Raw genomic sequence first — 27,849 nt, forward strand, 5'->3', positions numbered from 1 at the left:
GCAATATTACGTTTCTGTGTACAGCATAGTGATTCAGCATTTACATACACTACAAAGTGATCATCATGGTACATCTAGCTACCATCTGTCACTGTATAAAGCTGTTACAATATCATTAACTGTATTCTGTATGGTGTACATTGCATCCCTCTGTCTTATTTTATAACAGGTAGTTTGTACCTTTTAATCCCCTTCCCCTATTTTACCCAGTTCCCGCTCCTCTCGCCTCTGACAACCACCAGATTGTTCTATGTCTCTCTGGTTTTTTCAGATTCCACACATACATACACACACCATATATTCTTTATCCCTTCATCTATTGATGGATCCTTTCATTGCTACAATAGTTTGGCTATTGTAAATAATGCTTCAGTGAACATAGGGATGCATGTTATCTTTTTGAGTTAGTGTTTTCATTTTCCTTGTATAAGTACTCAGAAGTGGAACTATTGGATCATGTGGTAATTCTATTTTTTTTTTAATTTTTTATTTTTTATAAACATATATTTTTATCCCCAGGGGTACAGGTCTGTGAATCACCAGGTTTACACACTTCACAGCACTCACCCAAGCACATACCCTCCCCAATGTCCATAATCCCACCCCCTTCTCCCAAACCACCTCCCCCCAGCAACCCTCAGTTTGTTTTGTGAGATTAAGAGTCACTTATGGTTTGTCTCTCGCCCAATCCCATCTTGTTTCATTTATTCTTCTTCTACCCACTTAAGCCTCCATGTTGCATCACCACTTCCTCATATCAGGGAGATCATAGGATAGTTGTCTTTCTCTGCTTGACTTATTTCGCTAAGCACGATACGCTCTAGTTCCATCCATGTTGTTGCAAATGGCAAGATTTCATTTCTTTTGATGGCTGCATAGTATTCCATTGTGTATATATACCACATCTTCTTGATCCATTCATCTGTTGATGGACATCTAGGTTCTTTCCATAGTTTGGCTATTGTGGACATTGCTGCTATAAACATTCGGGTGCATGTGCCCCTTTGGATCACTACATTTGTATCTTTAGGGTAAATACCCAATAGTGCAATTGCTGGGTCATAGGGCAGTTCTATTTTCAACATTTTGAGGAACCTCCATGCTGTTTTCCAGAGTGGCTGCACCAGCTTGCATTCCCACCAACAGTGGAGGAGGGTTCCCCTTTCTCCGCATCCTCGCCAGCATCTGTCATTTCCTGACTTGTTGATTTTAGCCATTCTGACTGGTGTGAGGTGATACCTCATTGTGGTTTTGATTTGTATTTCCCTGATGCCGAGTGATATAGAGCACTTTTTCATGTGTCTGTTCGCCATCTGGATATCTTCTTTGCAGAAATGTCTGTTCATGTCCTCTGCCCATTTCTTGATTGGATTATTTGTTCTTTGGGTGTTGAGTTTGCTAAGTTCTTTATAGATTCTGGACACTAGTCCTTTATCTGATATGTCGTTTGCAAATATCTTCTCCCATTCTGTCAGTTGTCTTTTGATTTTGTTAACTGTTTCCTTTGCTGTGCAAAAGCTTTTGATCTTGATGAAATCCCAATAGTTCATTTTTGCCCTTGCTTCCCTTGCCTTTTGCGTTGTTCCTAGGAAGATGTTGCTGCGGCAGAGGTCAAAGAGGTTGCTGCCCGTGTTCTCCTCAAGGATTTTGATGGATTCCTTTCGCACATTGAGGTCCTTCATCCATTTTGAGTCTATTTTTGTGTGTGGTGTAAGGAAATGGTCCAATTTCATTTTTCTGCATGTGGCTGTCCAATTTTCCCAGCACCATTTATTGAAGAGGCTGTCTTTTTTCCATTGGACATTCTTTCCTGCTTTGTCGAAGATTAGTTGACCATAGAGTTGAGGGTCTATTTCTGGGCTCTCTATTCTGTTCCATTGATCTATGTGTCTGTTTTTGTTCCAGTACCATGCTGTCTTGATGATGACAGCTTTGTAATAGAGCTTGAAGTCCGGAATTGTGATGCCACCAACGTTGGCTTTATTTTTCAATATCCCTTTGGCTATTCGAGGTCTTTTCTGGTTCCATATAAATTTTAGCATTATTTGTTCCATTTCTTTGAAAAAGATGGATGGTACTTTGATAGGAATTGCATTAAATGTGTAGATTGCTTTAGGTAGCATAGACATTTTCACAATATTTATTCTTCCAATCCAGGAGCATGGAACATTTTTCCATTTCTTTGTGTTTTCCTCAATTTCTTTCATGAGTACTTTATAGTTTTCTGAGTATAGATTCTGTGTCTCTTTGGTTAGGTTTATTCCTAGGTATCTTATGGTTTTGGGTGCAATTGTAAATGGGATTGACTCCTTAATATCTCTTTCTTCTGTCTTGCTGTTGGTGTAGAGAAATGCAACTGATTTCTGTGCATTGATTTTATATCCTGACACTTTACTGAATTCCTGTATAAGTTCTAGCATTTTTGGAGTGGAGTCTTTTGGGTTTTCCACATATAGTATCATATCATCTGCGAAGAGTGATAATTTGACTTCTTCTTTGCCGATTTGGATGCCTTTAATTTCCTTTTGTTGTCTGATTGCTGAGGCTAGGACCTCTAGTACTATGTTGAATAGCAGTGGTGATAATGGACATCCCTGCCGTGTTCCTGACCTTAGCGGAAAAGCTTTCAGTTTTTCTCCATTGAGAATGATATTTGCGGTGGGTTTTTCATAGATGGCTTTGATGATATTGAGGTATGTGCCCTCTATCCGTACACTTTGAAGAGTTTTGATCAGGAAGGGATGCTGTACTTTGTCAAATGCTTTTTCAGCATCTATTGAGAGTATCATATGGTTCTTGTTCTTTCTTTTATTGATGTGTTGTATCACATTGACTGATTTGCGGATGTTGAACCAACCTTGCAGCCCTGGAATAAATCCCACTTGGTCGTGGTGAATAATCTTTTAAATGTACTGTTGAATCCTATTGGCTAGTATTTTGTTGAGTATTTTCGCATCTGTGTTCATCAAGGATATCGGTCTATAGCTCTCTTTTTTGGTGGGATCCTTGTCTGGTTTTGGGATCAAGGTGATGCTGGCCTCATAAAATGAGTTTGGAAGTTTTCCTTCCATTTCTATTTTTTGGAACAGTTTCAGGAGAATAGGAATTAGTTCTTCTTTAAATGTTTGGTAGAATTCCCCCGGGACGCCGTCTGGCCCTGGGCTTTTGTTTGTTTGGAGATTTTTAATGACTGTTTCAATCTCCTTACTGGTTATGGGTCTGTTCAGGCTTGCTATTTCTTCCTGGTTCAGTTGTGGTAGTTTATATGTTTCTAGGAATGCATCCATTTCTTCCAGATTGTCAAATTTATTGCCGTAGAGTTGCTCGTAGTATGTTCTTATAATAGTTTGTATTTCTTTGGTGCTAGTTGTGATCTCTCCTCTTTCATTCATGATTTTATTTATTTGGGTCCTTTCTCTTTTCTTTTTGATAAGTCGGGCCAGGGGTTTATCAATTTTATTAATTCTTTCAAAGAACCAGCTCCTAGTTTCGTTGATTTGTTCTATTGTTTTTTTGTTTTCTATTTCATTGATTTCTGCTCTGATCTTTATGATTTCTCTTCTCCTGCTGGGCTTAGGGTTTCTTTCTTGTTCTTTCTCCATCTCCTTTAGGTGTAGGGTTAGGTTGTGTACCTGAGACCTTTCTTGTTTCTTGAGAAAGGCTTGTACCGCTATATATTTTCCTCTCAGGACTGCCTTTGTTGTGTCCCACAGATTTTGAACCGTTGTATTTTCATTATCATTTGTTTCCATGATTTTTTTCAATTCTTCTTTAATTTCCCGGTTGACCCATTCATTCTTTAGAAGGATACTGTTTAGTCTCCATGTATTTGGGTTCTTTCCAAACTTCCTTTTGTGGTTGAGTTCTAGCTTTAGAGCATTGTGGTCTGAAAATATGCAGGGAATGATCCCAATCTTTTGATACCGGTTGAGTCCTGATTTAGGACCGAGGATGTGATCTATTCTGGAGAATGTTCCATGTGCACTAGAGAAGAATGTGTATTCTGTTGCTTTGGGATGAAATATTCTGAATATATCTGTGATGTCCATCTGGTCCAGTGTGTCATTTAAGGCCTTTATTTCCTTGCTGATCTTTTGCTTGGATGACCTGTCCATTTCAGTGAGGGGAGTGTTAAAGTCCCCTACTATTATTGTATTATTGTTGATGTGTTTCTTTGATTTTGTTATTAATTGGTTTATATAGTTGGCTGCTCCCACATTGGGGGCATAGATATTTAAAATTGTTAAATCTTCTTGTTGGACAGACCCTTTGAGTATGATATAGTGTCCTTCCTCATCTCTTATTATAATCTTTGGCTTAAAATCTAATTGATCTGATATAAGGATTGCCACTCCTGCTTTCTTCTGATGTCCATTAGCATGGTAAATTCTTTTCCACCCCCTCACTTTAAATCTGGAGGTGTCTTCGGGCTTAAAATGTGTTTCTTGGAGGCAACATATAGATGGGTTTTGTTTTTTTATCCATTCTGATACCCTGTGTCTTTTGACAGGGGCATTTAGCCCATTCATATTCAGGGTAACTATTGAGAGATATGAATTTAGTGCCATTGTATTGCCTGTAAGGTGACTGTTACTGTATATGGTCTCTGTTCCTTTCTGATCTCCCACTTGTAGGCTCTCTCTTTGCTTAGAGGACCCCTTTCAATATTTCCTGTAGAGCTGGTTTGGTATTTGCAAATTCTTTCAGTTGTTGTTTGTCCTGGAAGCTTTTAATCTCTCCTTCTATTTTCAATGATAGCCTAGCTGGATATAGTATTCTTGGCTGCATGTGTTTCTTGTTTAGTGCTCTGAAAATATCATGCCAGCTCTTTCTGGCCTGCCAGGTCTCTGTGGATAAGTCAGCTGCCAATCTAATATTTTTACCATTGTATGTTACAGACTTCTTTTCCCGGGCTGCTTTCAGGATTTTCTCTTTGTCACTGAGACTTGTAAATTGTACTATTAGGTGACGGGGTGTGGGCCTATTCTTATTGATTTTGAGGGGCGTTCTCTGAACCTCCTGAATTTTGATGCTCGTTCCCTTTGCCATATTGGGGAAATTCTCCCCAATAATTCTCTCCAGTATACCTTCTGCTCCCCTCTCTCTTTCTTCTTCTTCTGGAATCCCAATTATTCTAATGTTGTTTCGTCTTATGGTGTCACTTATCTCTCGAATTCTCCCCTCGTGGTCCAGTAGCTGTTTGTCCCTCTTTTGCTCAGCTTCTTTATTCTCTGTCATTTGGTCTTCTATATCACTAATTCTTTCTTCTGCCTCATTTATCCTAGCAGTTAGAGCCTCCATTTTTGATTGCACCTCATTAATAGCTTTTTTGATTTCAACTTGGTTAGATTTTAGTTCTTTTATTTCTCCAGAAAGGGCTTTTATATCTCTCGAGAGGGTTTCTCTAATATCTTCCATGCCTTTTTCGAGCCCGGCTAGAACCTTGAGAATTGTCATTCTGAACTCTAGATCTGACATATTACCGATGTCTGTATTGATTAGGTCCCTAGCCTTCGGTACTGCCTCTTGTTCTTTTTTTTGTGTTGAATTTTTACGTCTTATCATTTTGTCCAGATAAGAGTAAATGAAGGGGCAAGTAAAATACTAAAAGGGTGGCAACAACCCCAGGAAAATATGCTTTAACCAAATTAGAAGAGATCCAAAATCGTGAGTGGGGAGAAAGGGGATAAAAAGAGGTTCAAAAAGGAAGAAAGAAAAAAAAAAACAAAAAAAAAAAAAAAAAGAAAAGAAAAGAAAAGAATTTTTAAAAAAAGAAAACACCTTTCAGAAAGTAGTTGTTTTTCTGTTTCCAGAATTGCTGTTCTTCTTCTCTTCGATCTGCCGATGGATTTTCAGGTGTTTGCAATCTTTAGATAAGCTATCTAGCTGATCTCCGGCTAGCTGAAGCAGTCTCAGCTTGCTACGTCTCTGCCATCTTGACTCCTCCCTCTCCGGTAATTCTATTTTTAATTTTTGGAGGAATCTCCATGTTGTTTCCCATAGTGGCTGCATCAGTTTGCATTCTCACCAACGGTGCCCAAGGGTTCCTTTTCCTCCACAACCTTGTCAACACTTGTTGTTTCCTATGTTTTTTTATTTTAGCCATTTTGACAGGTGTTAAGTGATACCTTATTGTGGCTTTGATTTGCGTTTCCCTGATGAAAAGATGAAAAGTGACATCGAGTGTCTTTCTGATACCTGTTGGCCATCTGTATGTCATCTTTGAAGAAATACCTAGTCATGTCCTCTGCCCATTTTTAAATCAGATCTTTCAGAGGGGTACTGAGTTGTGTGAATTTTTTATATGTTTTGTATATTAACCGCTTATCACTTATATCATTTGTAAATATCTTTTCTGATTCAGTAGGTCACCCTTTCATTTTGTTTCTTTCACTGTGCAATGTGTGTGATATAGTCCCATTTTTGCTTTTGTTTCCGTGTCTGAGAAGAAAGATCTAAAGAAATATTTCCAAGACCAGTGTGAAAGAGCTTACTATCTATGCTTTCTTCCAGAAGTTTTATGATTTCTAGTTTTACATTTAAATCTTTAATCCATTTTGAGTTTATTTTTGTATTTGGTATAACAACGTGGTCTAGTTTCATTCTTTTGCATGTAGCTGTCCAGTCATCCCAGCACCACTAACTAAAGAGACTATCTTTTTCCCATAGTATATTCTTGCCTCCTGTGTCAAAGATTAATTGACCATATTACTGGGGGTTTATTCCTGGACTCTCTTCTGTTTTATTCATCTGTGTGTCCATTTTCATGCTAGTACCATACTGTTTAGTTACCAGAGCTTCGTAGTATAGTTTAACATCACAAGGTGATGTTTTTCTTTCTCCAGGTTCCTTTGGTTATTCCAAGTCTTTTGTGGTTCCATGCAAATTTTAGAATTTTTTCTTACAGTTCTGTGAAAAATGCCCTGGGTATTTTGATAGGGATTGCATTGAATGACATCAGTAATTTTAGTTGAAATTTATTATTTTTCCCTGAAGCATTCAGGTGCTTATTAAGTACTTACTGTGCGCCTGACACTGTTGTGGGTGCTGTGTATTCCTCAGAAGAGTCTCATGGAGCCTGTCCTTAAAGTCTCTAGATCGACAAGCATTTAAATGTACGAATACTGATATAATTAAAAATTATGAGAAAATTATAAAGGAAAATTTCCTCAGCTTGTGTGATAAAGGAAGGCTTCTCTGAGGGAGTAGCATTGATGCCAACACCTGAAATAGGATTTTGCATGATAACTACTTGGTGGGTATTATGGGATATTAAACTAGACTAAGAGGCAAATGAGTGTTATTGTTTGGGTTTAAATCTGTGACCTAGTTTTTGGTGCTTTAGGTACAGATCACCTTTAGGTTGTCACGTAGTAGATGTGTAGGGTTTATTATTTGGAGCCTTCTTTCACGAGAAGAATGAAAGGTAGATAATATCGTAAAAGAGCATTGTGTATCAAAACAGTAAATTACAGTTCTTTTTTCCCTTTAAATATTACCTTTAATGGCATAGGAGATGAAAAATTAGCCTCATGATTAGAAAAAAAAAAAATAACAGTAGGAATTTTAGAACTCTGCTCCTTAAAGAAATTTCAGTCTGGCATGTGTGAGCCAGTCACTTGGGCCAGTATTGTATTGTAGGAAAATCTTATTATACCTTACTGCATCATTTTTAAATAACAAAAAACCTACTTTTATGAACTTTTAATAGTTCCAAACCTTCTTTACTTTTTTTCCTCTTTGATATGGACTAGACTATTTTCAATTAAATGCTTCTTTGTAACCTCCAGTCAGATTGCTTCTGTAAATTCCCAGGACAGGGGAAATTGAGTATTATTTGTCCACATTGAAGTAATAGATGAGATGTGAAATGGGTTACATGGTATGTGGGTCTCCAGAGGATGCTTTAAGTAGTGTGTGAGTTTGCAGAGTGTCAAGTAGCCAATTAGTTTCAGACTGATTAACATTTATTTATTTATTTTTTTAACTCGGGCATATTAGGCAACTATATTTGAGGGCACGGGGAACTCACTAAAATTTTGGCTCTTCTCGTACATCTGAAACTACATGAAATACCTCAGAAGACCTGCTGTGGTTTGCCAACCCTTTAACAATCGTGGAAAACAAATCAATTTCACATGACCTGCATACTTAGACATGATTTTTTAAGTTTCTGTTTCTTTCATTCAAGAATAACAGAATTCTGTCAAAATAAGGAAACGTGAATGATATTTTGAATGCCCCAAATGCGTTCCCCATTCCTTGATTTTTTTTCTTTCTTTTAAATCTCTACTCTCAATATAGCAGAAGCTCTGATGGGAAAAGATTCTGTGGGTATGAAAGGAGCTAGATCAACAGCAGGTGGGTGGTCATCTCCGGAAGACTCCAATGAATTATACTCATTTAGTTTAGAATAGTAAAAAATGGGGTATTGTGTAAGAGAAAAGGAGGCTGAATTGATATAAACCTTTTAATTAAAAAAATAGCAAACATTTTAATTTACACCTACATTGGCAGGAGTGATAGTGCTTCCACGAATTAAATACATCAGCAATGTGGCAGCATCCAGCTACCTTGCTGGGAGGTAATTCTCTGTGGATTTCTTGTGTTCTTCACAGTTCAGTATCTGAGTGAGGAGTGTGTTTGAATAGCCTTTACCCTGAGACATTTGCTTACAAATTTCAGATTAAGTTCTCTCTCTCCCTCCTTCCGATCCTCCCTCTCTCTCTAGAATTTGAGATGAGCAGGTGTCTCAGCAGCTTATAACAGTTAGTGTCCTCATGTTGAGATCTTCTTCTGTGGAGGAAAACATCTAATTGAGGGAAAAGTAGAAGGAATTCTCCTGGCTGATGCTGTTTGCTGTTCCTCTAAATCAAGCGTCTGGTGTCTTCTGTCCGTATATGTGTATGAAGCGGGGGCAGGGTATCTTGTTAGCTTGTGAGCAGGGTCAAGTCTCAGACCCTTCATGGTTTCTGACCTAACATGCACAACGAATTGCAAACTCAAATGCCTGTGGGAACCAGGCAAGGGATAGGAATTGGAAGTAGGTCAGGTGTTAAATAATAAATGGCCGTGGACACTCAGCCTTAGAGTTAGTTTTTAATAGGGAGTAACGGGACCGTAGCAACTACAGGACAGTATCTTTTTGTGAAAGAATCCTACTTTTAAAATATTTGGCAACCTGTTCTCCTTGAAAGCCCTGTTTTGATCAAACCACACTCCTGGGAGCCATCCTGTCTTAGACGGTGAAAAATCACCAAGATAGACTTTTCTTTTTTTTAATTCATTTTGGTAACCATGGAAACATTTGGCACAATGCCAAAGCACACAATCATTAAAGAATAAAAAATTCTTAGGAAGTCATACATTATGCCTGATATTAGGTAAGAAGATACATGGTATGTGGCCAAAATACCAACAAAAATTTTGCCATGATTTTTTTCCCCAAACAGATCTTAAACAGATGAGGCAGACGTCAGACATTTTCTTTTTAAGTAATCCTTTTATTACACTTGCCCTGCTTATCTGTTCCCACATTTTATTTCATCTCTCTAGTGCCATGGTTTTATTTTTATTATCCATTTCTGTGCTCAGTATATACACAATTTAGGTAAAACATTTGTGACCCATGTTTAATGATAAATAATGCTCATATACATTGTATAATAATTGGAAAACTCTAATTATTCTGCACTTTTGGGTATGTGATATGGCCAGAGACATACAAAAAAAAAAAAAAAAAAAGGACAAAGGAAACACAAAATTTGTCAGACAAATCTAAGTTTTATTTCCTTGAGATTAGTTTCAAGGTTGTATAAAAAATTCCAGTAGTGATTTTAAGACCTTTTTATGTTAAATCTAGCAAATATTTCCCTAGATATTAACCTAGAAAGTTTGAGATCCCAAGCTGACTTTCTATGAACCCTTAAATTGTAGCTTATCTGGTAAAATATTAGTTGTCTGGATGTGTTTATGAGAGTTTGGCTACTTCAGCTGTTAGTCAAGTATAAAAACAGGGTAAAAGAGAATTTTTATGTTTTTCATTTTCTTTGTTTCTGCATTTTTAATTATGGAAATAGTAAATGAAAATAAGTGGACATCACTAGGAAGTATAAGGGAAAACAAATATTCTCTGGGAAATTATTAGTGGATCATAAGCAAATTTTCATAGCTGAATTAAAAAATACAGTGAGTTACTTCAGATTACTATGTGCTAATTATAAAATTTCATGCATGAAATTAGTAATTTAGAAAAGAGTGAAAATACTACTTGGGATAATGATTTATAGCAGTGAGTATAGAATAAATGTTTTTGTTTATTGATGTATAATTTACATAAGTAAAATTCATCCTGTTTAGGTGATTAGCTCTGTGAATTTCAGTAAACTTACACAGTTGTGTAACCACCTCCACAACTGAGGAGATCTATCCCTCATCTCCCCAGATCTCCATTCTTCTGTGTCATCAGTCCCTGTCTTCTCCCCACAGCCCCTGGCAATACTTTTCTGATTTCTTTCTCCATAGTTCTTCCTATTCTGGAATGTTGTGTAAATGGATTGATCAAATATGTAGCCTTTTGAGCCCAGCTTCTGTCACTAGGTGCAATGCTTTTGTGACTCACAGCTGTCGTTATATGTACCCCTAGTTTGTTTCTTTCCACTGCTGAGTGGAATTCCATTGTATAGATCTCCCACAAGTTGCTTTCCTATTTACCAGGTGAAGGATATTCGAATTGTTTTCAGCTATTGGAGATGAAGATCGTAAATAAAGCTGCTATAAACTTTGTGAACAGGTTTTTGCTTGGCATGGCTTCATTTCTCTTAGGTAAACAATACCTATGTGTAGGATTGCAACATTGTAGGGAAGCACATGTTTAATTTTATAAGAAGCTGCCAAACCATTTCCAAAGTGGTTGCACCATTTTGGATTCCTATCAGCAGTGCATTGGAGTTGTAGTTGCTCTACATTGAGTATAGGGTTTTTGTTTGTTTGTTTTGTTTTGTTTTGTTTTTATCTTAAAGTAGAAATCCTTTCTTTCAAGTCTTTCTGAAGATGCATTATATTAGAAATCGATATACTATGTTTGAATTTTGTATTCTTTTACAAACATGGGATGGTTAGGGTATTGGGGTGTCAGGTTGAGTTAATACCATTTTTTCTTTCCTATGAGTTAGTTCACAAATATAGATACATATATATGTTAGGAAATTAAAGATATTTCAGTAAAATTATGATTAAATGGTGTGTTACATATATACAATAATGGGAGTTTCCAGATCACTTAAAATGCTTGGCCAGTAATTCAGAACTTCCTAAATATAGAGGCAGATGAGTTCAGGCAAGTCTTGAGACCCTTCTAGTAGCTGAGTCTTTGGTTAAATTAGAACTACAAGTTGGAATGTAGTTGGCAAGGCCACTCTGTCTTTAGTTGGAGCATCTAGATGCGGCAGCCCATGAAAACAGCAACTTAGAAGCACTGGAATAGTTTATAAGAGTTCCAAGCCAGTGATAGTTCTAATGTAAATAGAATTGGCCTCTACAGATTATGCAGGTCATTTAGACCAAACTGGAGTTTCCAATTGCCCTTTAAGTAATTCAGTGAGGTACAAATGGCACTTAAGAGTAAAATGTGGCTTCTTTAATTTCCAGAACGGCAGTACTGCCCTGCATACAATAATGTTTGTGTTTTACCATCCTCCCATTTATTCTGGGAAAAACACCAGAAATGAAAGTGAATTTTCCAGAATAAAGACGTTTGGGTTTGTTCTTTTTTGTGTGTGACTATTTTCTTAGGACTAGTTTCTCAGGATAACATGCAGAGTGTTTTGCAAGACCACATCTAAATATAGGGCAAAGGTAGAATTCAACCTGAACATTCATAACTTTCTCAAAATGTGATTTGTTACCACGTAGGCTCTTTTTTTTTTTTTTTAATGGTTGGTTTAATTAAATATTGGGAAGAGGCTGAGACTGCAGATATTCATACAACTGACATTTTTAGTATTTCAGCGTGAAGCTATAGTTTATTTTCAAAAATGTTAACATTTAGAGGGTTAGGAAATGGAATATATTTTGGCAAAAATTATGGTTACATTGTGTCTTAGCACAATACCTGACTGTCTTCTGCCTCAGATTATTTCATTGCCTTCTTCTTGGCACCTAATGCTAATACCAGCACTGTGAAAATGCTTCTCGTGTAATGTGCAGTGAACTCCAATAGAAACAAGATTTTGCAAACAGCATCCATTCAGAGGTGTGCTTACCTCGTGTGGCCCACAAATGAGAATATTCATAATCTTCACAAGTGGCCATTGCTTCAATTTGTGATTACATTATGACAACAAAAAGAGTACTTTGGAACAGTTGAGTCCACATTCTCAAGTGGAGAGAAGTATGTATATGTCCCCAGAGTTAGCTTACAGATACTTATATGGACAGGCACAGTGCTTTCCACAAACTTTGGGATTTCTTATATTATTTTCTATTCCTCCTCATTCAAGAACTAATATAATCATGAGCAGTGCAGCAAGGTCAGTTGTGTTTCTTCTTATTGACCCTAATTTTTTCTTTTTCTTGCATCTTCTCAGCCTTTCTTAGCATGTCGTATGTGGTACTGCAGTGAGATAGACCTATTGATCCAGGGAATTAATTGGTAATTAATCTTTGCATTTGCCTTTTCCCTCTCAAGGACCCAACTGCCGTCTTCTTTGTTTTAATAGAACAAAAAAATATTTTCTTTCAGTATGTTCTGCCAAATTCTGACCGCTGAATTTTTGTTTACTAGAATAATTGTATGATTTTCTACTGAGTATTCTTTCTGCATTTTTTTAAAGATTTTATTTATTTATTTGTCAGAGAGAGATCACAAGTAGTCAGAGAGGCAGGCAGAGAGAGAAAGAGAGAGAGAGAGGAGGAAGCAGGCTCCCCGCTGAGCAAAGAGCCCGATGTGGGGCTCGATCCCAGGACCCTGAGATCATGACCCTAGCCGAAGGCAAAGGCTTAACCCACTGAGCCACCCAGGCACCCCTCTTTCTGCATTTTTGTATTCTGTCGATAATAGTTCTTTCATTCATGACCATAGAGAAACAAAGAGTGCTTTTATATTTGGGGAGATCTGTTATAAAGCACCAGGACACTTCTTCCATAGTACTGGTACATAAATGTTCCTCTGGCAGTAGTAGGTGGGTTACTTTCACCCATTGGTACATACCTTTCCCAAGTTGTTTAATTTCCTTACTGACAAATGATGGAGTAAACTCGGATAGTTCTCAAGAAAGACTAGAAAGTTGGAAAAGATGTCAAGAGGTTTGAGGTTAGCAATTTAATCTTTTAAAACTCCCCTTCAGCTAAGATACCCATAAATAATGTGTGAGACAAGTTTGAACAGAAGCTAAGAATTAAAAAAAAAAAAAAGAAATAAAATTTCAGCTCCCACATACAGCATTTGTGACGAAAAAGGCGACAGAAACCTTTATTTATATAAATAATGGGAAAACAGAAAGTGTTTTCTGAGTTTGCTTGAGTTCTTCATTATTAAATTATAGCAGGATTCCTATTCAATATGCAGCATATTTGCATAAGTATTAAAATAATTTATCATGATTAATTCTATTATAGTAAATTTCAGGCCTAATCACAATCTGCCATATACTGTAGTGGTTTGTCAGTATTTCGTGTTTTCCTGGAGGTTTGGTGGAATTGGTGCTCCTGGAACAGCACAGATGTCATCGGAGTTTGCTGTGATTAATGCGGTTCTGAAAGAGATCTAATAACGATTAGCCAGTTTCATAAAGTGTTACAGAATTAGGTCAGTGCGAGAAAATTCTAAAGCTCTTAAAAATGTACATGCTGCCAAGTCCCTCTGGCCACAAATTGGATTTCTTGAGCAATGAGGAGCTCTGACCTTGGAAACAGATGAACTCTTTGGGCAAAGGTGGGAAAAGGAGACGATTTATCCTCAAATACTCAAAGGATCAGAAAAAAAAAATGTGGGGTGAGTCTTAAACTAAAGGTTGAAAGTTATAGGGAAGTAGATATAAATCTGATCTATTATAATTTTTGGAAAATTACTGGAAGCACAAGGGGCTTCATGTTTCTAATGGGCCCACAAAGGAATGGAGCTTCCTTACTGGAATCATCTAGGTAGGGATAAGATACCTGTTCAGAAACACTATCAGAAAGTATTTTTTTCAATGGCTTGGAAGGAATTTCTCTTTAAGCAAATGCTGATTTTTTTCTCCTACCGTGAGTTTCCATAAACTCTCAGTATCAACAGATTTCTTGTATTTTTCTTAGGTGTTGGTGGAGGCTTCAGTAGGAGATGGCTTCACTGGAGACATTGCTGTCGATGATTTGTCATTCATGGACTGTACCCTCTATCCTGGTAAGGAAGAACATTTTAACATCTGAGTATTCTCAAACCTATTTACTTGGGGAAAAAAGGCTGTGGAGGAAATCAGTATTTCATTCCCACAATATTCTAAAAATATCCTTACTTCTGTTCTGTTAGTGTATTAACTCTGGAAAAGATCACTGTGAATCTTTGCTAGTAATTAGTCTTAATATCTTTGCAAACATGGTAAAGAGGTTTGAATCAGTTATGCTTCTGTCTCATCATGTGGAAAATATTAGGAAATCATGTCTGACGTTAAACCATAATTCCATTATACTTGAGGGGTTATAACAACCGAATTGGTCACCTTATAATTACATTGTTTTGGAGAATGTATACATCTCTCCATTACCTTCAGAGATGGTTTCCTGTCAGGTTACACTAAATATTCCTAAGGATTGCTGTCAACCATTTCTTCTCTGTATCACACATTTCTTTTATGGGGAAAAAAAAAAAAAAAAAGCCAACAACACAAATATATGTTTCCCAGATTTCTCTTTCCATCCTCAGCCTTTACCCTGAGATCCAGACTTGTTTACTAACTACCTACTGAACATCTCAACTTAGAGGTCTGGTAGACTTCTCAAAGATAATGAAGGGAAATAACCTAAGACAAGCCTATGATAAACTAAAATAAAGCTAAAACAAACACCCCAGGCAAAGCTCCACCCAGGCAGTGTAAAAAAAAATGGTAGCAAACTAATAGGACTGGTTATCAAGCTCAGAGGCTGGAGGCTCTTAAATTGCCCAGCAAGGGGGAGCACAGCTTCCTTTCAGAAGAGATCAGAGGCACAGTAATTTAAAAAGCAATTGCAATAATCCATGTAGAAAGCACTCTCAGTTCTGAAGACTTAACCTTCAGTCCTGCTCCGTCACTGTAGTGCTACTGGTTAGAAGAGCACCAGCCTCTCCCTGGACACAATCAGGCTGGACTCCGGTTCTTTTCGTTGTCCTGTGGGACTCAGCTCTGAGTCTCTACCTCATCATCCTGGCAGGATTAGTTCCCTTAACTGCTCTGTGTCATGGTTTCCACAGAACTCTGCAGAAACCCAAATCCTTCTCTGGATCAGACCAGCAAGAAGGAAATTAGAATTCAACAAGTTCACCCTTATCTCTTGATGGCTGCAAGTGAATTCTTGGCTACTGATGGTGCCCTCCATCTTGCCATCCTTCCACGCCTCCCTGTCTCGGTAAATGACAGTTTATTTCTCTTTGTGTATTTTTCATGAACAAATCTGCATTGCCAGTAGCTTCAGATATATCCAGAGTCGACTGCTTCCATCCAAGGTCCAAGCCGCCACTGTGTCTGCATGGATTATCATCATTGCCTTTTAAGCGATCTTCTACCCTTGGGAATATAATCTGTTCTCCAAATAGCAGGCGAATGATCTTTTTCAAACTTAGATAAGAGCATGTCCTCCCGTCATCAAAGTCTTCCTATGATATCCTCTTTCATGGAGAGCAAAAGCCAACTTCTATAGTAGGTTCCAGGGCAGGCATGCCTGGTACCCTCATACCTTGGGACTTCACCCACCACCCCTGGGCTTCTGCTTGACTTCTCTTATCTACAAGGCCTCTCCACTAATCCTTAAATCCTCCAGCCCACTTATGCCTCAGGGCTTCTACACCTTTCTGTCCCTCTTCCTGAGATGAGATAAATACTCCACTCCCTGAAGTGCTTCTTTCTGATCTGCTCTGAAGTTTCTTCATTAGTAAGGATTTCTCTGAACATCACATACACACACACACACACACACACACACACACAGCGTCTCTTCATTGACATTTTTTTTCTTCTTCTTATGTTATTTTTCTCTGCAACGCCTATCACCCTTATGGTTCTGTTTCTGTTTCCCCCAACAATACTGTTAGCAACCTGACAGCAGTGATTTTTAATTGATCACTGTCTTATGTCCAGAACTTAAACAGCATCTGGCACATAATATTACTTAGTGTTAACCTTTGTTGGATAAATGGGTAGAAAGGTGGAGAGATGCCTATATCTTTTGAAGTGCTTTATATAGTTTTGATATATATTTTAGTTTATTATTATTGCTACAATATTATTTATATAACTTATGAATTTTATATATAAGTATATAATATATATAACTGGTCTGTTATATATAACATATATTTATATATAAATATATTTTTATGATTTATAAATTTTTATGATTTATAAATTTTTATGATAAATTATGTATAAATTATAAATTTATGATTTATAATTTTTATAACTTATAAGACACACTCATAGCCTAGATTTTGTTGAAAGCCGAGCCTCCGTGGCTTATAACCACAGACATTTATTTCTTGCTCTTAAGCATGTGGGTGGGCAGAGAACAATAATGGCAGAAGTATGTGTTTCTTGTTCAGAGCTCTTAATTCTGTAGAGCTTCAGGTTGTGTATTTCTGTTTCTTCTGTCCTGTTTATCTGGGACAAAGCTAGAGGACAGAGGCCTTACCTGACATATTTTGTTGTGAAGTAGAGGGCAGGAAAAAGAAAACACACTTAAAGCTTCTGTTGGGACATGCTGTGCACAATGTCTGCTCACATCCACTGGTCAGAATAGGTCACGTGGGGTCAAGACTAACAAGGCGGCAGGGAAACCTTCTCAACTGATATGGCAAGGATAGGTATACAGGAAGTCCTTATGAAAGAGAGAGGGAGGTGATGAATCGGTATACTAATAGCATTTACCACTCATGTGTACCATCTTACATACTACTCTAACTTCTTTGGTTTTGATGTTTTATTTTTTTAGAGAGAGAGTGACACATGCACCGCGAATGGGTGGGCAGAGGGAGTGGAGGGGGCAGAGGGAGAGGGAGGGAGAGAATCATAAGCAGGTTCTACATCCAGCATGGATCCCTGCATGGGGCTCGATCTTACAACCCTAAAATCATGACCTGAGCCTGAATCAAGACTTGGTTGCCTAAATGACTGAGCCACCCAGGTGCCCCCAATCCTCTAACCTTTTAAGAGTCGAGAATAATGTCTAGTCCATTGTCAGTAAAGAGATCTTAAATGTAGGATAGGGTTGATCTCTGGAGCACACCGAGCAGGGGATAACCTGCCCAACGCTGCCTAGCTAAAAAGTAACAAATTTTGTCTACTTGTTAGGAGAACACTGTTAACCACTATCATACAGCTCACCAAAAACACTAACCTCACAAGGAAGAGAATATATATTCTACTTTATAGATGTGAAAAATTAAATGTAAAGAGCCTGAAGGGCAGGGATGAAAATACATAGTTGAGGGAAAGAACGAGAGTTTCATCTCAGAACCTGTGATTTCAGTGCCCAGGGCTTTTCCCAAATCGCCCCCGAGTCTGAGCTCAGGGAGCATCACTGTGACCCCAGTGGCAGCGGAGACCATAAAATAATACAGAAGGGAACACAAGTTACTGCCGATACTGTTGCTACTCTGGTTATCTTGCTACTTACACTCCGTGGCTGATGGTTCCAAAGGAGAGAGAGAGAATGAAGTGGCCAGACCCAGAGGCCGAGATGTGAAGTATCAGTTACAGACCATTAGTCCTGATTTTCTGGTTCAAGTTTTGGATGAAAAATATGGAATTTAAAAAACGGCCTGAATTATATGGTTTTAATGTTGGCTTCGTAACAAAAGAAACACCGGATTAAAACCACAGAGCTTGTTGAAACGATAGGTTTCTTAAAGGAATTTGATGTCATCTTTCCATAAGATGAACGTAAAAATGAAATTTCGGCTTTCAATAAAAATATTGCCCTTGATGATGACCAGTTATTTTTTTTCTTTCTGTTAGCTGAGACAGGATCAGCGCATGTAGATTCTCTTACAGATGTTGATTTGTTTTCCAATATGAACTGATTATCTACAGTGTTTTTCTTCCTTGGCTAATAAAACAAAACTTAAAAATACATACACACAGATGCAAAATATTGACCTAATCCCCGAAATGTGGGTTGGCACATAACCAATATCTTTCATCTTGTGCTAAATGACCATAAGAAGTCCTTTATTCCGTTTTTACCTATTTCCTCAAAATCAGCCTCTTTTTCCCTCATTTCCTTACACCTTTTTATGATGTCACTATTCTCCAGCAACCCAGATTGAAATTCCACAGTATTCTTTGACTTTCCCCTTAAGATTGCCTACTTGGAAAACTTGCTGACTCCAACTCCAAAATAATTCTCAAATTTCTTCTGTTTTTTTTTCCCCATTGTTACCGTAGTTCAAAACAGTGTTGACTAGTAACCTTTCAACTGCAAACTTTCATTAGTTTCCCCCCAATAGTATATATGCCGTGAGCTTAGTTTCCTTTCACTTTTTCCTACAACATCATTATTTGCTTTCCTAGGCCAGCTCTTTCTCATGTTCTCACTTCCAGTTGTTTCTAACTTAATTTTCAAATCCATTCTCTGTTATGGATTGTACCTTCTCTGTTTTCGTATCTTGATGAATATAGATTATTTTAAAACTAACCCAGGAGGATACTAGAGAAAAGACATTTAGACAAGATTAATTGCATTTCTAGGGAAAGTAGACAAACTTAACCATGCAATAGAATCCTGTGATTATTTTTGTGTCCGTGTATAATGATGTTGCTCATTCCCAGAGTAGAGAGTCATGGAAGATGGTGGCAAAGTCAAATCTCCTCACTTTGAACCAGATCATCAGAGTAGATGATTAAATAAGAATTGTTGCCAGACAATATTCAGATTAAAAATAAGTGTCCCATAGAAAATATCTGTTTTTCATGACTCTTTCTCCAAACTGTATGAGAAAAGCAAGAAGGGTGTTCCCGTTAGCAGACCACATACGACAGTTTCTATCTTGCCTCAAGGATTATTTGTGAGATAGCTGGGTCGTTTGTAAAACTCAAGTCATAACTACATGACATCACAGCATACTGTGTACAAACTGAAAAAAAAAAAAAATCGCCTAAGTGCTTTTCATCCTATTTTAAAAACTCAGAATTCAGCAACATCAGAATTGTTACTTGCTAGATATATCAATTATTAGAATGAATATCCGGTCTCCCAAGGTATTAGTGTTTTATTTTTTTTTTCAGGGAAGTTGTTACGATGTCTGTGGTATATCTTGCAGCTGATGAGGGCTTACAGTTGAGAAGGTGTGGTAACTGTTTATAGGATGCTTAAGCATAATTTTTATGATGTCCTCCTCCAATGGTTTTGTTGTTGTCATTGTTAAACTGACTGAGCTGTGTATTTTTGGCATCCCTCCTCATTAACCTCAATGTCTCACCAGCTTTATGCGTAAATGCTTGTTCCAGTCACCCTTCTTTCTGCAAAGAGGAATGTTTGTTTCAGCATGAATGAAAAGGCAAGGGGAAAAGTTTGGGTATTTTTTACTTCTTCATTTTTAAGGCCTCGCCTGCAGCTTTTTACTTTATAATTTTAAGTCATTTGGTGTGTCTGTTATGTTTGCCTGAGAATAATCCGTTCCATAAAGGTATTTCATTTTAAAATCTTCCCTGTTTTTCTAAAGGAAATATGGACTCTGAAAAAGCAAATTATTGGAAATATTTACAGTTTAATAAAAGACTTCTGGAGAAATTTGAAACTCATGATGGCAGTCTTAAGTATTCTGGTTTTAGCATGTTTGGTGTAGTCTTGCAAAATATAGGAAGCATATAGGAATATTAGCAATAAGTGGAAATATATTAGAAATATGTAGAAAATAGTAGCAAATATATATGAAAAAAATTGGCCAAAGCCTGTGGTCCATTCAACTTAGTATTTTTATTGTTTCTAGAAAATCAAATTGGACAAATAAGTAACCTTAACCTATTATAAAGTCAAACCTTTATTTTGTCATCTTTTTTTTTTTTTTTAAGATTTTATTTATTTATTTGACAGACAGAGATCACAAGTAGGCAGAGAGGCAGCAGAGAGAGAGAGAGAGGAGGAAGCAGGCTCCCTGCTGAGCAGAGAGCTCAATGCGGGGCTTGATCCCAGGACCCTGGGAGGCAGAGGCTTTAACCCACTGAGCCACCCAGGTGCCCCTATTTTGTCATCTTTTGAGATAAATGCTAAATACCAAAAATGGAGAAGGCTGTTAAAATACTTTGATTTTAGCTTGAAAATTGTTCAACTGCTACTTTAGTCTACTTGTAGTCACTTTCATATGTGATAGTGTTTGTAAAGATAGAAAATACTTGGTGCCACCTAGAAAATTTCATTGAATGCATGAGTTAAAGCAAAAATGTTTCAAAAAGAGCTGAGTTGTGGTGGCTGGGTGGCTCAGTCATTTAAGTGTTTGCCTTCTGCTCAGGTCAAGATCCCAGGGTCCTGGGATTGAGTTCTATATTGGGATCCTTGCTAATGGGGAGTCCGCTTCTCCCTCTGCCTGCAGCTCCCCTGCTTGTGCTCTCTTTTAGGGGCACCTTCAATTGTATCTTGAAGATTTTCAAGTATATTTTAGATTTTTAAATTAAATATATTTCTTAACATCAGAAGTCCCAGGAAAAACGTAGACTAAAGAAGAACTATAGATAAAGATATGGATAAAAGAAGAACTAGGCATGTCATCAGTCAAGCAGTTCACACAGTTAAGGTATGTTGAAACTGGTGATAATTTATCAAGGACTAGAGGTGTTAAAATACTGGTTTTATAAAATGATCAAAGAAAAATAAATGTCCAGTACACTATTTTTGAAAGATAAATAAAAAGATGGCTTTGAAGATTAAAAAGAAAATAAAATACTGGTTTTATTTTCTTAATTACCAATGCAGGAATGGCTATAGGAAGTGACGACTAGTATAAAGTGTGTTTTCTTTCATCAGAAAGATTATATTGGGGTAACATGAAGTATATTTGCTACAAGAATTCACAGAGCAAGAAGTTATAACATTGAGGACATCTGAGCAAGAAGTTAGAACATTGAGTCATTTACTTAGGATGACAGGTGGGCGGGTGAGTTGATTTCCATGTGGTTTAGGGATGCGTAAGAAGATCAGATTAGCCAGACTAATCTGCTTCTTAGTGTAAATTTCAGTCATCTACATTTCACCTTTGCAATTTTGTTCAACATGCAAAGATATTTGTATTGTTTCTGTTTGTTGGTTTGACTTCATCATTACTTTCATTTATCTTTACTACCAGCACTAGCCTTTTAAGGTTAAAAATAGGTGAAAAATAATTGTCATAACCTTTTCAATGGACTGAATGTTTATGTCCTCACAATAGTCATATGTTGAAGCCTGCACACCCAATGTGATGGTATTTAGAGGTGGGGCCTTTTAGAAGTAATTGGGGCTAGAGTAGGTCAGGAAGGTGCTGCTCTCCTGATGGGATTAGTGCTCTGAGGAGAAGAGGAAGAGACATACATCTCTCTCTCTCTGCATGAATGCACCAAGGAAAGGCCCAAGAGATCATAAGCAAGAGGAGAGCCCTCATCAAGAACCCAACCATGCTGCACCATGATGTTGGGCATTCCGCCTCCAGAACTCTTAGGAATTTGTTGTTTAAGCCACCTAGTCTATGGTATCTTGGAAGAGCAGCCCAAACTGACTAAAATGGGCATATTGTTCTAGATATATTTTACTATTAAAATTGTTCAAAACTGCATAAAGTAATTTCTAGTATCACCTGAGTTGAGAGTATGATGATACTTTAGGAAATACTGTTGGAAGTCACTGCAGTATAGAGCAAGGTGACTTTCATGCTCTTGGGATGAAAGTCTGGACCATCTGCCCAAGCCAGAGAATATGTCAGGAAACTTGCAGTCTTTTGCATGCCTCAGTTTCCAAATTGTGTCTTGGTCTAACCATGTTTCAGGCCTTTGTTTTACTCCTACATACCAGCTGTCAAGGAATCAGCTGCAACTTCATCTTTGTAGACAGCTACAAACACCACCTTTTCCAGTTTGGATCTGGAATAAGAGACGCTTTTCTCTATTTACTCTTCTGTTGCTATCAAATAGAAACATATTGGACTTAACTTGATTTTTAAGATGAACTCATTCTGGTAGACTAACAGAGTAATGAGGACAAAGTATTTCAGGATCTTACAGTTTCTGTTTCAGAGTACTGGTCCTTTTATCTGTCATTGCTGGCTCACTTCTGATATACAAAAATGAGTTGTCTCTATTTTTCCAGAGCATTGGCTCATCAACCTTCTTTTTCTAAGATACCCATTCATGGTCATGATTTCTTCTTAAGGGAAATGGTTTCTTCATTTAAATTGAAATCTGGCCTAAGGATGCAGTTACGACTACTGGTTTTAATAATATGAAAGACCAGGTGATCTGAACAATGTAACATGACATATATCTAGAAAAGTCAAATATAACATGCAATTAAATGTTAAGTCAAGCTTAAAAAAGAGAAATCCCCAGATGAGAGGAACAGAGTATGGGAAAATAGAACAGGAGGCATAATGTGATTTCAGAGTTAAGACATAAGAAAATATGGGCTAGATGAGAGGGCAGAAAAGGTAAAATAGGGCCAAAAGGAACATTCCATACCTGGACTGGGGCTACCAGTGGGGTTCCAAGAGAAACGACTCAAGGTTGATCTAGAAGAACTCTTGGACAAACTCAGTGACAAAAAAAAGTAAACATAGCAAATTATGGTAACCATAGTCAAAAAGCTCTCAGTGATTCCCCACTCTGGTTATTCATGCCCTGGGTACCAGTTTCCTCTCATGCTGACCTGTGTAACCATTGACCCACACGGCAGTGACTAGGAGTAGTTTCCAAAACTAGACTTCTGTCTTCCCTTGGATCACTCAGTCTGAGGGGAAGCCAGACACCATGTCAAACGGATACTCAAGCAGGCCTGTGGGGAAAGCCTGGGAGCTGGAAGCCTCCTGCCAATAGAAGCACTAACGTCTCAGGAATGTGAGTGAGCCCCCTTGGAAGCAGATTTTCTAGCCCCAGTGCAGTCCTCAGATGATTGTTTTCTTGGCTGACATCTTGATAGCAATCTTAAGAGACTCCATGTCAGAACTACCAAGCTAAGCCTCTTCTGCACCTTGCATTCCCAGAGACTGTGTCAGACAATAACTGATTATTAGTCTTAACTTCTAAAGTCTGTAGAAATTTGTTATGGAAAAAATAGAAAACTAATAAATACTTAAAAATACTAAAGGATTCTAATCCCTAAGAAAATAGCATGATATTGTTTTAAAAAAGTATTTGGGGACTGTGGGGAGGAAACAGAATATTTAAAAAAAAAATCCTCTTGGCTTTCTTGAAATGAGAAATAAATGAAATAAAAATCTCAGTGCATGAATTAAACAGCTCAAAGATAAAAGTCGATGTTTTGATTTGTCAGTGGGAAAATAGGTATGAGAGTTTCATAGTGTAAAATATACAGATGGGGGGGGGGAATGGAGGAGTAGACTTACCTGAAGGATTGATTATAAAAGCTGTTGGAGTTCCAGAAAGAGAATGAAGAAAATGGAGAAGTCATTTTCAAAGACTGCACTGGCTTAAAATTAATATAAGGCACAGATTTAGAAGTGTCGTGAACCTTGCGCAAAATATTATAGTAAGAATATGTCCAGGTCTTGACTCCTGGAAATGAATTAGAAAAACAACAAAGAAGAGAGAGGATTATGTTAAAAATAGCCAGAGATTAAAATACAATTACAAAAAAACCACAATTAGACTCATGACAGACTTCGCAACAACAAGCATGAGAGTCAGAAGAGAGTTGAATTGAATTTAAAAGTCCTGCGAAATAATAACTATTAGCCTCGAGCAAAAAAAAACCTTCCAGGAATGAGGGTGAAGAAAGGCTTAGAGAGGATAATATCTGCAAATACACAAAAGAAGACTTTGCTTCACCAGACTCTTACCAGATGAACTATGTAAATGTGAGCATCAGACAGAGATGAAATGAGCCCAACAAGGGCTGAGAGGCGCAGGGGAACAGACAGCAGAGGAAGTGGCAGACACGTGCGTAAATCGCATCCACCAATGGATAGTGTGTGGGCCACACAATCAGAATATTTACACACTGCTGGGAGGTATGGAAATTGATGTAGTGACTTTGGAAAACAGTTCAGCTTTTTCTAGTAAAGTTGACATACAGTTCTCTATTCTCTCTGACTAAGCAATTCCACTCCTAGAAACATCAGGAGAAATGTATGAAATAAAACCTCAAACAGAATCAACTTAAAAAAAAAAAATCACTGATGATAGAATGGCTAAATGATATATTTGATCACATAGTGAAATCTTATACAGCAGTCAAAGTATGTGAACAGCCAGAACATTATTAACATGGATGGGTGAATACACATTGCTCAGGAAATAAATCAAGTTGCCGAAATTCATATAGAGAATGAGTCCATTCATCCAAGTTCAAATTTAAATGGCTTATTTATTCGAAAAGGACCTACATGCTATTCCAGCTGTATAGTCACTGTTCTAAGATGTTTGCGACATCAGCTCATTTGATCACATCATGAGCTAATGGGCACTGTAGGATATCTGGCATATATGCAAACGAGGAAGATGATAAAAGCAAATGAAAATGGGGTGCCTGGGTTGCTGGGTCAGCTAAGCGTCCAGCTGTTGATTTTGGCTCAGGTCACGATCTCAGGGTTGTGAGTTCAAGCCCCATGTCGGGCTCCCTGCTCAGGGTATAGCCGGCTTGTCTCCCTACCTCTGCTTCCCACACTGTGTCCTCCCCCCATATGAGCTCTCTATCTCTAAAAATAAATAAATACAATCTTTCAGCAAAGAGCCAATGAAAACAGGAATGTAAAACACAAGATTCAGCGTACCGCAGGCCTGGAGGGATAGCAGCCTGGGGTCAGCAGGGAAACCGTGGAGGATTCAAAAGCTGTGAATTTTAATTTCATAAGCTGGATGGTAGATTTATGGCTGTTCCTTTTTATTACTATTTAAACAAGGTATATGTTTCCTATCCATTCTTATATATAAGTAATACATTTCATGATCAAATATAGAATAAGTGAGAAAATTTTGAGTTGCTCAATAGATCAGTAGATCCAAAATTGGACACTCATATAAGGAACATTGAATTAAGTTCATATCGTATAGAACAGATAACAGTAAAGTCCAGATGGAGTAAAGACCTACATGTAAAGAGTAAAACTATCAAAATTTTGTGAAAATCACAGAAAAAATATTGATGATAAAAAAAGGAGGAAAGAATTTTTTTTTTCCAGTGAAGCTTCAAACTACATACCATAAAGGAAAAACTGATAAATTGGAAGGCATTGAATTAGAAATTTTTATTTTGAAAGAAACCATACAAAAAGAAAAGACCTACCATAGACTAGTAGAATGTATTTTTCACCCAAGTAAATGACAGAGGATTAGTATAGAGTATATGGGAAATAAAACTATAAATTAATAAGAAAGGAAAAACAACCCAAAGAATGCAATAGAAAAAAAAAGAGCAGGGCATGTGAACAGTTAGTCAAAAGCGAGGGCAAGGTACTTGAGTAGCCCCTAAAATTAAAAAGAAAAATTCTCAGTAATTAGGGAAATACAGGTTAAAATATGAAGGAATTATTATTTCAGACCCATTGCACTGGTAGATCTTTCTTACATTGGATAATGCCACGTGTTAGCTGGATTCGGAGAAGATGAGAAATGCACACATTTCTGAGTGGAAATGTGTAAAATCACTTTTGAAAACGATTGCTTAAGTTGACTGATCACATACCCTATAACTGCAATTTCATTTCCGATGGTTTGTCCTGGAAATAACACTGGCATGTGTTCACAAAGAAAGATTCAAAAAGAAATGGACAGCGATGGGTATTGCAGTGCACGTTAATACTGTCTAATAAGGAAGGTGTATTAAGGTCCTGCCTTGCTTGGCAAGAGATACAGACCTTTTCTACAATAAATATTTAACCGGTGTTCATTTAATTGAATGCCCTAAACAGTGAATACTGTTCAGTGCTGGAAAGAAATGAAGTGTCAGGCCATTGAAATGACCTGGAATAAACTTGAATGCATGTTATTCAGAGGAGGAAGCCTATCTGAAAAGGTAACATACGATGCCAGCTGTATGACACTCTGTGAAGGGGAACCCTACGGAGACAGTAAGAGGATCCAGGGTTACCAGGGACTCAGACAGTGAAGGAATTGAGTGCAGTGAAACTCCTCTGTGTGACATTATGGTGGAAGCATCATTGCATGTTTGGTAAAACCTAGCAGTAAAACCCTAAGAGTGAACCCTAATGTCAGCTGCGTGGAAAAGTCAGAGTGGACTGCCCAGTTTGCAAGGAGGGCCAGAGCATGCGTACATGTTGCCTTAGATTTTTTTCTTTTTTGAGCTGGTTAGCTGAAGGGAGAATGAGATCTGCTTAACTTCTTGCAGTAGTTCACAACGGTAGGCTTCCTTCTGTACAAGGCAAGCTGGAAGTTTCCAGTACAGATTATAAGATAGGCTGCTGCTTTCTGAGTTTTATGCTTTAAAAGACCACTTGTCTATAGATAATAGATTATTAACTTCATCCATAAAATGTTGATATTTTGATTTATCTTACATGCTTTTGTCTTATTAGTTCTTAATTATTTCAAAACTTGAGGTGAGAAGCCAAGTAGTATTTTTTGGACTTTCCTCAAATTCCCAATACCACCCAAATCCCCAGTCCTCTAAGTACTGGGTGTTTGACGTTGCTCAGGTCTCTGCTTTTTCCTCCGTACTCTCTCTGCTTTAGTTTCTTAGTTGCCTGGAATTAAAGTAAAAGCTTAGCAGTTCCTGTTCCTGTCAGAACCACCTGCAAATCATTCTTCACACCGATGCCAGAAAAGTATCTCTTAAAGTGGGGATTGTGTACCTTGGCATTTCTCCACCGCTTTTTATATTTATTTCAAACTCCTAAATTGGTCCCACTTAGCTCTTTATGATATGCTAATTGTCTCCCAACTAGTACCACATCTAGTGACTTTATCACATGCATTCTTACTCTATCACAGAATGTTCCCCATGCCAAATCCTCACAGCATTTGAAAAACTATGGGCCAGTATGTTTTTCTGCCTTCACACAAATCTTTGCTCATTGTCCAAAAGGAGCTTATTCCCATTTTCATTTTGTCTACAACGTCTCATCTTTTAAAACTAAAAACTTGTGTCTGGGTGGCTCAGTTGTTTAAGCATCCGACTTTGGCTCACATCATGATCTCAGTCAGGGTCCTGGGTTCAAGCCCTGTGTGGGGCTCTATGTTCATTGGGGAGTCTGTTTCTCCCTCTCCCTCTCCCTTTGCCCCTCCCCCTGCTTGTGCATATGCTCTTACTCTCTGTCTGTCTCTCTCTTGTAATTAAATAAAATCTTTAAAAAAAATCTAAAAACTGAAGACATTATTTTTCCAGGAAGTCTTCCCTACCTCACAACTAATGTATACTTTTCATGTGTTTTCTATACATTGTACAGTCTTCCAGTTGTCCATCTGTTCATTCTCTCTGTCATCCATCCATCCATCCATCCTTCCATCTGTCTGTCTATTCACT

At 37.6% G+C, this 27,849-nt stretch overlaps 1 protein-coding gene across 1 annotated transcript in view; it reads left to right on the forward strand.

The window, feature by feature from the left end:
* MALRD1 (MAM and LDL receptor class A domain containing 1) overlaps positions 1 to 27,849 on the forward strand; it is a gene marked incomplete at its 5' end in the record, with an annotated part of 779,396 nt that overhangs the window by 214,986 nt on the left and 536,561 nt on the right. Inside the window, one exon of the mRNA XM_082742491.1 lies at positions 14,296 to 14,383. Within this exon, the coding sequence (XP_082598617.1) occupies positions 14,296 to 14,383 (88 nt within the window). The remainder of the gene's footprint in view (positions 1 to 14,295; positions 14,384 to 27,849) is intronic.

Source organism: Mustela nivalis (assembly GCF_964662115.1).
Source record: "Mustela nivalis genome assembly, chromosome: 7".
Classification (NCBI taxonomy): domain Eukaryota; kingdom Metazoa; phylum Chordata; class Mammalia; order Carnivora; family Mustelidae; genus Mustela; species Mustela nivalis.